The following is a 12,446-nucleotide window of genomic DNA, read 5'->3' as shown; positions in this document are numbered from 1 at the left end:
TTATTTTGAAGCCAAAATACGTTATTGTAACCACGTGATCTGATTTCCCACCAAATACAGATTAAAGAACCTTACCTCTTTGAGGACGCTGTCTGGATAACTTAAAGATGAGATTTGCCAGTAATGAAGACAAACAGTAACAGAAAAAGGAGGTAAGGAATTACCTCTTCCACACGTAACACTGCAGGCTGTCCAGTCTCCATACTGCCAAAAATACTCCGGCTCTCCAATCTCATTCTCATGACTTTCTTCTTTACGTACAGTATATTCATACTTGATTCCAGGGTTAGTTTCTTGAAAAAGTAGCTGGAAAAAGAGTGTGGTTTATTTAATTACTTATGATTTTAATAATCTACTGACCCATAGCTTTCAAAGTGCGAAAACAGAATAATCTGCAAGGTTTAAAGGAGTCCATTTTGGAGCCTACTACCAGTTCAGAAAAGCAGACTGGCAAAACTTCCATTTGTGTGCTGACAGTGGCATACATGTATCTTTCTAAGACACAGTTGTTTGCCATGCACTTTTGCAAGCACAGGTGGGAGTAAGTGGGTCAGCATAATTGGTATCCTATTGACTGTAAGAAAAGATAATGCAAAGTCCATCCAAGGCACTGCCAAATGTGCTGCTGATCAAGAGCTATTGCCTATCAGCATTACAAATTATAATTTCCCTACCATTCTGAAATAGCTGTTACAAAACAACCAGTAGGACAGAAAATTACAGACTTTATTCAGACACTGCTTTAATATTATTTTTCAGTGTTTCTGGATTAAGAAGGAAAATTCCAATTTTCCTTGAGAAGAGCCACTCAAGAAATTTACCACTGATTAGAGGGAGAAAAGTAAAACATCATGAAGGTATAAAAGACTTCAGCAATGAACTTCTCTTCCTCCTAATTGTGTCCTTGACATTGTTACTGACAGTGAAGATTGAGCACCCATTAGATGTGCCTTCTCACCAGACATTCAAAGTGTGAAAGTGGCTCCCATCACACCCCTAATACTTTTAATTGCACGGTGGATACAGGCAAACAAGCCAGGAAAGATACATTCAGAGAACAAAGGGGAAATTTAACACTATTTTTGCATAATTAACAGAAACTGGTTACGTTTAAGTTAGAATCTATAAAGCAACATAAAAGAAACAAAAGGGAGCAATGTCAGTGGATGCTAAATGGATCCATTTCACTCACCATCTATCTAACGCTGTATTTTCTTGCTTAGTGTAAGCTGTCACTGCTGTCAGCCTTCCCTAGCTCTCACTGTTCACAGCCTGACATCAGCTCCATTTGTGATAAATAGTTACTTTTCATCTGGGTCTGGTTCACATCACAACCACACGTTGGTCTAAGCTGGCATAAGAGACAAGGAAGTTTGGGCAAACGACTAAGCAACTACAGGTGGCAGGATCCTTATCCTAGTGGCAGCACTGGATTATACCAGCCTTTAATAATCATTGGACTACGATACGGGACATCTATTTTCAGACAGGATGAACAACCCTCTCAAGTAAGGTGTTTATTTCTCTCCAGAACAGCTCAACTGATTTTTGCAAGACAGGATGCTAATAGGGTGGTTTATATAAAAACATACGTATTTTTCCAGCCTCAGTTTCAGAGCCCCAGCACATTCTGTTGCTATCCAAACCCAGCAGGTTCTGCTAGTGATCTCCTATTTACCTGGATCCATATTGATTCATTGGTGGGTCCTGGAGCAGTCAGATTTTCTAGATCCCCTGATCTGTCATACTGAAATATCGTGCCTGCCACTTTGTATTCACCATTCCACTGGATGATAAACCCTCCATTCAGGTAGTATTTTTCTGGGTCTTTGCTTCGCACAGCAAGGAAATTTCCTGCTTCTGCAACTTCCATGACTTTGATTCCCCTCGCACCTTTCGGAATTAGCCCAATATCAACGTATCCTAAGAGACAAGAAAGGCTCATGGAGGTGAACAACAAAAATGTCATTGCATTTTACTTACGTATGAGATTATTAAAATATCAGCTTTTCTTGAAAATATATACAAATGTGCTATCACAGAGCTCGTATTTCAGTTAGTTAACAGTGTGATTTTCCAAGCCAGGTTTTCCAGTATCAGTTGGGGAATACGAATATGCATTGTGTTTAGGCAATGACAGTGTCATTTAGAAGGGATACGGAGGTGAATGATTTTCTGAGCTGCACCAGGGGAAATCTACTCCACAGATGAGCATCAACATCTCCATAACCGTACACAAGGGCTCTGGCATACTGCAATGTGAGTAATCTGGAGCAATGCCGGGGAGTCCCAGAAAGTTAACAGTCTTTTATGGGAAAGGTCTTTTCAATTTGCAAGGAACATTTTCATCTGTCACCAACGTACAGGTACGTACCTAATTCCATGTACCTTCTCTTAAGTCTTCTAACTTCTCCATGACTGTTTCTCTACATGTAGAGAAACATGTAGCCTTGTAGCTGCATGTAGCCTTGCTACAAAAAACTGAATGTTATTCAAATGTCTTGAATTACTATGATCAGTCGAACACATTTTTATAAACTACTGATTTTCATAAGGAAGTTCAACAGCTCTTAATGTATAAAGTGAACTGTAAAAAGAGATTTGTGGTATGTGTGTTAAGAATGAACTCAGTCCATCTATTACAGAATTTTGTTTGCACCACGGGCAACATATGACATCAGGCTCTGTGCTTCTCACCTTACAGAGAACTGCTATTGCTATTGCTACTGAACTGTAAAAATAGGAAGTTCACATAGAAATTTGAACACAAACTCAGATAGCTTTCTATTGCTCCTGGCTGGGCTTTAGAAATTGGATGGATGACAGCTCTACAAGCAGGTGCCCTGGGAGTGTGAGCTGCAGTTTATGCTGGTTTACTTCAAGATTGGAACATGTGGTTCCCCAGTTCTCATCACACACTGCTGAGGTCATGAATTAAATTCTGAGACTCACATCCCATTCACCTTTCTTGTGAAATAAGCTTATCACCTTTGATTACTCACTCAGATGAGTGAGATAAACCACACTGGGCGTACTAACAGATCTTCAGTATCAACGCTCTCCACCTACCAGAAGTACTTACATGCTGTACAAAAACCTGCTATCGTAAATAAGTGCCCCAAAGTCTTTAACATCTGAATTTTCTTTGCAGTACTTTTGTGGGGTGATAAGTACTGGTTCTAATGTCATATGTTGCTTATGGTATAAAAAAGGATCTGTCTACTTCAGGCCCTTCCTAATTACATTAACAATATATAATTATATACTTTTTTTTCCGTGATTAATGTTCAAGAGGGAGAGTTTTCTGGATGTCACCATTTGCAAGCTTCCTAGACTGACTGGGGAAATCCAAACTTTTCAGTCTTTCGTAAGTGAAGGGAACAACAAAATCTGGAGGATTACTGAGTAACTTCTATTATAGGAAAACAGTGGTCTAAGTAACCAAGGTCTAACGATTCTCCCAAATGTTCTATTCATTCAGTGCAGAGGAGATGTATTATGAAGACAGTGTGTGATCGTGTAACTAAAGACTTGATTAGAAGGCATAAACACAAGTGGCCAAATTAACACAGCATGGAAAATCTTAATTATTTCACATCCTGACAGCTTGGCTTTGAAACGTCGGTGTCGTTTTCCAGTAGTTTTTTTTCGGATGTAATTAGAATAACATTTGTTCAAAACACAACGTATAAAAATAATAAAACGCAATTTTCTTTTCGTTGTAACATAAAAATCTGTATCCTCTCAAGTTTTTGCAAATTATTTTTGTCAAAATCACCTGCTATTGCTCATAAACCTGATTTTAAACGTATTGCAACTGTCTGGTGATAGATGTTACCATTTGGTCAATGTATCACACTCCCTCCTCCCCAGCCCTCCCTTTTTTGACTAGCTAAATTACCGCCTGATTTCCCAGAACCTCACGCTAATTCCCAATGCCTTTGAGTTTGTCATTCATCATAATAAATTTTTGTTTAAAAATGATGTGGATGGTGTTTTTACAATTGTTCCTGGTTATATGGTTTCATCTGATAAGGATCTAGAGATCTGAGATTCAGTAACAGCCAAAATGTCAGCTGTCTAACCTACATGCTGTGCTCATTAAATCCTGGAGCATCTACCTTAACAGGAGAGCTTGTGACTTTTTTGCCCACGCCTAGACCTGGCTTTTCAATGCCCTGCTCACGTTGCAACGTTTCTGCCATCAAGAGTTCAGCTGAAGCAACTTAAATGATTTTCAAACAAACCTCCTGAAAACGAGGTGCAGACCAGGTACTTGCTAATATTAGTGTCAACAGCTGAGACCGTTCGTGCACATCAGACCTCTGATTTGTGTTCCATCATGAAACTCTAATGGAATCCATTACACAGATGATGCTGCCATTCCTGCGGCTATGTTGGGAGCCCCCCAAAATGGGACTGCTATTCCCATTTTGCATCCACAGGAAAGACAAAGAATTTTAAAGAAAATCCAAGAAATAATACAGATTTTAAAACTTTTCTTTCTGAACATGAGGCAGTAAGACTTCAGGTAAAACTGATCACCCTGCCCTGCAGTGAAAGGCTGAATTATTAAAACTCTTTCCTAGCATTTCATTAGTCTGACCTAGCAACTTAGTCAACTTGCAGACAGAATACACACTGCTGCAGCACCAGACCCAAGAAAGGCCCTGCTGGACGTAGATTCTGAATAAAGCTTTAAATCAAAATATGTTAGCTTTGATTTTTTATTTCTCTGTGCCATTGAACATAGAAAAAACTCTTCAAATCTTCCTTGCCAGTGACTGGCAGCATGCTTTGGTCCAGTTTAGTTACCTATACTGAATTTATGAGCCTGAAGTCTTTATGTTTACATAAACTGTTCAGTAGCCACTCTGCCATAAATCTGTACTGCAAGACAGAGCACTGCAGTACCTGTCAGAGACAAAAAGAAGCTAGATATTGTGAACAAAACCATTTTCCTGTTCTCAGTTTAACACCTGTGAACATCAGTAAGATCCACACGTTGTCTTAAAAGCTGAAAAGCCCACCAACTTCTGCCTTTCCTGACACATCTCCTTATTTTGTCTGCAATGGAGTCAACATCTGTAAAAGGGAAAGAATCTGCAGAATCAATCAATTTTTTACTGAATCTAAAGAAAGCGATGAAATAATTTTACTTAACACTCAGTATCCCTCAGTAGTATCTGTCAGTGAGGCTTACTGAATCTTGGGGTAAGGAAAAACTAAGTGAAGATAAAACACAAAATGAATTTAAATAAAATAAGAGGCAGTTATCCTCCCATATGTTACAGTACTGGACCTTTTTAGTGAAACTGTTACTTGAAAATAAACTCCACATCATCTGCAGCCTTGGAAAACCCACACACAGTCAAAGGCAGGGTGAATTTTAGAGTAGCAGAAGCAAAAGATCAGAGGTTGGATGATTACTGTAGTATTGGAGGAGAGGGAGCTCTAGATTTTCCTTTGTAAGTCTCACACACGCATACAACCTGCACTGCTGCATGGTTGCAGGCATATTCACAGTTCATCTGCGGGATATGGAGCAGAGGAAAGCAAAAGTACAGAAAACAACTTGAAATAGTAAAAGTGTTTTTCCCCCAAACTTTGGACAATTTTATTAAACCAGCTCTAAATTTTTAGCACAAATCATATTTGTTCAAATCAGAACTATTTTATGAAAAAAACCCACAAGTCCAAAAGCCAGCCCAAGCCACACCCTCACCGCAGTTTCTCCCTCCTCACTTAGGGTACCAATTATTGCTCTTGACACTTCTCATCTCTGCACCAGCCTCTTTCTTCAGCCAGACCCTGCTCTAAGCACACTCTCCAGTGCCCCATCTTCTCACCTCTCCCCCTCCTGTCCTGGTTTCCCATTCAAAGCTGATCATCCTGGCTCTCTGTGCCATCTCCAGCTCACCACCATGGTTCTCATTCAGCTTTAGTCTCCCACTCCCTCTTCTAGATTCTTTGGCTCCCATTCATCCTGCATAAGGTAACTTAAAGCCTGAATGTCTCACTGCCGTCAGTGAAGAAAGGCTCAGTCCTCCCAGTGCTGATTCAGACCACCTCAACCCTGCAGGAAATTACTTTTCTCCTCTTTTAAGCCAGAGGCATCCCATAGAAAACTTTAGAGCAACCAGACGTGCAAAGTTCTGCATGAGGAAGAGGTGGCACATGTTCACCAGAGCCAATGATATCAGATTTATGACACTTAGAAATGAAACCCCAAGCCACTCACTCCAGCATTTTCTTGGTGCTTTACACTGTCCAGAGATTTGGTCCACATTTTCCAAGGTGGTAAATTACATTAATTTTGTAAATGCACTTGCTATTTCAGGTTTTATTATCTGCATAACTTGCGTAGGGCATGTTGGTCTCTGACATAGTTTTTATCAGACAAGGTGAACTTAAAAGCACAGACCACAGATCTTTTCTGGAAGAAGCATGATTCACTGCGAAACATCCATTTACAATTTCCTACACAGATCAATCACTCAGTTTGCAATGAGAAGTGCTTAAACCTTTTTATGTAGAGAAATGACTTCACCAACTGAAAAGTTTAAAAAAAGAACCCGTATTACCAAATCCTTCACTTTGATTAAATGTCATCTTCACTGTACGACAAGCAGAACCGTCTCCCAGGCAAACTCCACACTGATCTTCAGTTGCATTGGAATTTATCTCATAATCACAGCCAACAGACTAGAAGGAAAAACAGTTTCAGAATAAATGTGACCTCCACAATGAAATACTCAGAGCTCATGTATCACTGCCTCCAGTGTACTCTACTCTCCTAAAAAGGGGGAGAATCATTTTTGTGGAAGAGTATATATCCTATATAAACAAACTAATATTAGAGATTGTTATATCTTGGCCAAACTCATATATTATATGAAGGTGAAAAACAAACAAACAACAACCATGATCATGTCATGAAACATACAGTAGTGACCAGTCACTTGAGATGGAAACATGCTACCCAAATGGTCTCAACATCTAGGATTGGCCAGTACATCTAGGATTTGTGTCTGCTTTCTCATGTCATAGAAGCATCCATGGATTCCTAGGAATACAATGCAGTAACAGAACTGAAATCTCTGTGTCAGCTTTTTGCGGCTGTCAGACAGTGCAGAACCTCTACTGCAGTCAAACCCCCTGGCAAAGAGAAACTCTTCAGCAGACATGAAGTTTTATACCCCTGACAGCTGCTTCTCCAGCTCGCCAGCATGGGGGAATGGATCAAGTTCTGGTAAAGATTGATTTTCCAGTTCATGCTTGCTACAGGGAGAAAGTGAGAGAAAAAATTATTCATACTGAGTACGGACAAAACTTCTTCTTGCCCAAATCAAAAATTCTGTGCACTAATGCCTTTAAATGTCAACAAAATCTTCGCTTGGTTTTGGGTGTTTTTTGCCTCTCTTTAAAAACTAGCAAGGTTGCAGAATACAACCTAATGTCCAACACTTAATGGTTGTTAATAGTACCTAAGATATCTGCAGGCCTGTGATTTAGATGAATAGCCATAAGTCTGGTGGTATGTAAAGTTTTTCTCAGCTGATTTTTCTCAAAATAAGCAGGTGCAAAACCTGTCAACTTTTCTAACACCCTCTTGATGTATGAAAATCTGGGTATCCCTTCTTTTGATTCTGATCTTATTTTACTTTCAGTACATCAGCTACTGTAAGCTTCTGACAGGAAAATCCATCTATTAGACTAATATAGGTATAAAGGCTCCTTCATTCTCTAATATTTTTCCATCATTTTCAGCTCACGAAACACACGAACTTTTCCTCTATGCACCAGTGATTTAATGAACAGCTAGAGAAGCTACAAAAATGGAAGCAAGGAAACGCTTCAAGTTACAAACGGTATTAAACCATGTCACTTGCATTTTTACAGAGGGTTCATCCATCACTTAATGCCCACACTTCGCCAACACCTTTGATACCTGCTCTGAAAAACAATGGCCACGCCAAAAGGTTCTGCAGCAGCCTCAGCTTCTCTCTCCGTTCAGCAGAGACTACTTTCAAAAAAGGGAAGGTTTTGTGTGAAAGACATTTCTTTCACACAGACACATCTCGGCACCAAGGACCACATTTATGTGCAGTACAGAATGTTACAGAGATAAGCACATGTTAAGAAGGTGACTACGTTTTTGCCTCCAAGGATGTAGCTATTCAACCAAGGATGGATTTAATGAAGTATTCAAAGTACACACATGCCATTGCGATAAGTACAGGATGTTTCTTTATCTTACCAAGAGTTCAGATCTGACTCTTCACCTGCTATCTACAGATGCACTGCAGTTTATATTTAACACTTTCTACGAATTTAAAGAGGTAGGTGTCTAGTTATTTTCTTAAAGAGATGCATTCTGCAGTATATTTACTGTACTATTAGTACATTTGTTAATCATCTACAAACAGTTAGTAAAGTCACTGTTACCAGGTTTATTATTAGACAAGAGGAGTAACCAGCCTCTCTGGAGAGTCCTGAAAGTTGAAGTTTATTTTCTATTCTATGCACATATTCACTATTAAACAGAAAGTTGGGGAAAATTTGGAAATGGAACGCTTGCATTTCATGTTTTGCTATTATAAAATATTAGTAACGAGTGTTTTGGAACTTCTCTTTTGAACTTCTTAAAAAAAATGACTTGTCTTCAAATTGTATCATTTTTGCCAAATTAGCATTTTCTGGTAGAAAATGCATGTTCTTGAAAAGGTTTCTGTTCATCTTTATTTACTGTTCATAGTTGTTTGAGTGAAATAATTTATCTAGTTCAGGCTGTCAATCAGACCTTTTGAAAGGAACAACATTGAGCATATCCCTTGTGAGTACTGTGTAGCGTAAAAATCCTCAAACGCTGAACAAATTAGTCCTGAACTACTGCATTGGCACTAGCAAATGAGTCCGATGGCAGCACCACAGTATCATCACTTTCCTGCCTTTGGGGTGCCAATTAGTGCCTCTGCGTGGGCCGTACTCTGCATCAGCTCAGTCAGAATCACCTCAGATCTTTCCCACCTGGCCATACATTTCCTTTAGCAACACATCCATGGCATCAAAATATGACATCGCTATGACATGAAGGGAACCCCTTTGTCCCTTGCAGTTACAACCACAGAAGCTTGTATTTTATTTTTCCTCTGATATTTGAAACATAGTTTGTATCTGATCAGACATCACAGTCTTACCCATGCATGTGGCAGGGTAGGGTGCAGGGATCCCCAAGAATGAGGTACTGCAGACAACTGTGGCAGGGCAGGCAGTTTACTGCATCACAGTAAATAAAGCCTTCATTTTTTTCCCTAGCTCTGGAGTGCTACTGCTGGTACAATGGTCTTCATATCTAGCAATAGGGCCTCATCTTACAAGGCCGTTAATGACCATCACAAAGTGTATATGCTCATGTGTCAGAATAAACAGCTCCGCAGTCATTCATTATAAGTACATTTACATGAACTTTAATTTCCAGGCCATGTTTTACTTTCCCGCTCCAGTGAATATCACATTATTTTTGTCATCCATTAGATTAATTTCTAGATGCTTCCTCCTCCCTTTTACTTGCTTTCCTCATTCTTCTGATTATTCCAGATACGCAGTAGCCATATTTTCTAAAACTGCCTTAAATAATGTGCCTCAAATTTTTGCCAAATTTCCTCTTGAAAGGGATCTGGAGACTAAACGCAGATTATAAAACAGGAAAAAAATCAGCAGCCATTAGGCTCTGATTCTTTTGCACACATACGTCCTTGTGCACCCTCTGCCAGTGAAACGTGCTGTGCTACAGCAACCGCTGTGTGCCACAGCACATGCAGCGCAAATTGGCATCCCTCCATGCAGCCCTTTACCATTGCCTCATTCACCAAGAGCCTTTTTGAGGCACCTGAGGCTAGCTTTATTTCTGGTCCCAGCACACACTGTGGAGGCAGAAAATATGACCTGAATTGCCTGGCTGCATTACAGGAAAGAGAAACAATTTCTTTCCTGGTGCTCAGTGACTAAAGGGAAAACAGCCAGAGATATTACTCTTTGGCCATTTCCAGAGGGAGAAACTTTTGTGTCATGTTGATGGCAGGGAGCAGATATAAAAAGTCCTTGCTGTCAGTGAAGGGTACAGCCTGGATGTACTGCCTGAATATCAAAGTGGATGCCATATCGCGCTTTTAAGCTTCTCCTTTCGTTTGTCTCCCCCACTGGTCTCCAAATAAAGAAATCATGTTCATGTCATGTTGTCCATGACACTGCCTTGAATGGGGAGAAATGTGTTCCGATGTGCCTATTTCTCTTATAATTTGTCCAGATGGGTCTGAATCAATGTCCTGTCGGGCTAGCAGTGGGACGATGAGGTTGAACCATAGTGAGAGGTAGTAAAGCTACTACAAAAAAATCTGAGATGTGTGATTTGCTTTTCAGCAAGAGAAAAAACCACTTTCCTCCCTAGTACTACACAGCTGTGTAATTGTCCAATACAATGTCAGTCTCTTAACATAACAATCGTGAATTACCACAGAGAACAGCTCACAGATTTGCATGACTGTAGGTCATTTAAGCCTATTAAAATTCTATGCAGGAGATGAATGTCTGTTAGAAACAGCAGAGATGCCAGGTCCCCCACCCTCAGTGTCTGCACACTCCCAGTGCGTACACCATGTAAGCCTTCACTTTTAGATGATGCCATGGCTTGTATTTGACCAAACTTCTCAGTCATGTACACATCACTGCTCAACAAACATACTCTGGTAGCAGTATCTTTGCTTATTAACACTTTGGGAGCAACTGACTGCTCTAGTAAGAATTAAGATTGCACTTCTGATGTATAATTTAAAACAGAGGAAGATAGAATATGTGCTTTAAAGATCTTTGAAATAAAGGGAAAAAAGTGATACTCAAAGGATGAGCATGGAGGAATATGGTTAAATAGCAAACTAGTCATGGTATATCTTGATGATTTTAGATTAAATTAGTGACAGATCTTGTTGACTCCCTCCACTCAAAGCTGTTTATAAGTCTTCATCATGACAGGAGGGTATCTAAAAGGGTACCTGAAGGAAGGCCAGGCTAGGTGCAAATACAATAAAAGGATTAAGGGGACCACATCTCTCATCTCCTTATTAGAATCATAGAATCATTAAGGTTGGAAAAGACCTCTAAGATCATCGAGTCCAACCGTCAACCCGACACACCATGCCCACTACACCATGTCCCTAAGGGCCTCATCTACACGTCTTTTAAATACTTCCAGGGCTGGTGACTCCACCACTTCCCTGGGCAGCCTGTTCCAAGGCCTGACCACGCTCTCAGTAAAGAAATTTCTCCTAATGTCCAATCTAAACCTCCCCTGGCACAACTTGAGGCCATTTCCTCTCGTCCTGTCACTTGTTACTTGGGAGAAGAGACCGACCCCCACCTCACTACAACCTCCTTTCAGGTAGTTGTAGAGCGCGATGAGGTCTCCCCTCAGCCTCCTCTTCTCCAGACTAAACAACCCCAGTTCCCTCAGCCGCTCCTCCTAAGACTTGTGCTCCAGGCCCTTCACCAGCTTCGTTGCCCTTCTCTGGACACGCTCCAGCACCTCCATGTCCTTCTTGCAGCGAGGGGCCCAAAACTGAACACAGGATTCGAGGTGCGGCCTCACCAGTGCCGAGTACAGGGGCACGATCACCTCCCTGCTCCTGCTGGCCACACTATTTCTGATACAGGCCAGGATGCCGTTGGCCTTCTTGGCCACCTGGGCACACTGCTGGCTCATGTTCAGCCGGCTGTCAACCAGCACCCGCAGGTCCTTTTCCTCTGGGCAGCTTTGCAGCCACTCTTCCCCAAGCCTGTAGCGTTGCCTGGGGTTGTTGTGGCCGAAGTGCAGGACCCGGCACTTGGCCTTGTTGAACCTCATACAGTTGGCCTCGGCCCATCGATCCAGCCTGTCCAGTCCCTCTGCAGAGCCTTCCTACCCTCCAGCAGATCAACACTCCCGCCCAACTTGGTGTCGTCTGCAAACTTACTGAGGGAGTCCTCAATCCCCTCGTCCAGATCATTGATAAAGATATTTAACAGTATATCTTTATATACTGGACCCAGTACTGAGGGACCGGCCCCAGTACTAAGCCCTGGGGAACACCGCTCGTGACCGGCCGCCAACTGGATTTAACTCCGTTCACCACAACTCTCTGGGCTCGGCCGTCCAGCCAGTTTTTTACCCAGCGAAGAGTGCACCTGTCCAGGCCGTGAGCCGCCAGCTTCTCTAGGAGAATGCTGTGGGAGACAGTGTCAAAGGCTTTACTGAAGTCCAGGCAGACCACATCCACAGCCTTTCCCTCATCCACGAGGCGGGTCACCTGGTCATAGAAGGAGATCAGGTTGGCCAAACAGGACCTGCCTTCCATGAACCCATGCTGGCTGGGCCTGATCCCCTGGTTGTCCCGCACATGGCTTGTGAGCAC

General features: G+C 41.5%; 1 protein-coding gene across 1 annotated transcript in view; it reads right to left on the bottom strand.

The window, feature by feature from the left end:
* The window catches only part of ADAMTS12 (ADAM metallopeptidase with thrombospondin type 1 motif 12), a 171,946-nt gene that overhangs the window by 39,306 nt on the left and 120,194 nt on the right, over positions 1–12,446 (bottom strand). The window contains exons 14-16 of the mRNA XM_075136524.1: positions 6,585–6,705; positions 1,679–1,923; positions 165–306 (exon numbers count right to left, since the gene is read on the bottom strand). Of these exons, the coding sequence (XP_074992625.1) occupies positions 165–306; positions 1,679–1,923; positions 6,585–6,705 (508 nt within the window). The remainder of the gene's footprint in view (positions 1–164; positions 307–1,678; positions 1,924–6,584; positions 6,706–12,446) is intronic.

The sequence above is a fragment of the Calonectris borealis genome, chromosome Z (genome assembly GCF_964195595.1).
Source record: "Calonectris borealis chromosome Z, bCalBor7.hap1.2, whole genome shotgun sequence".
In the NCBI taxonomy this organism is placed as follows: Eukaryota; Metazoa; Chordata; class Aves; order Procellariiformes; family Procellariidae; genus Calonectris; species Calonectris borealis.
Note: the sequence above shows the minus strand (reverse complement) of the source record. Positions and strands in the feature narration are given on the sequence as shown.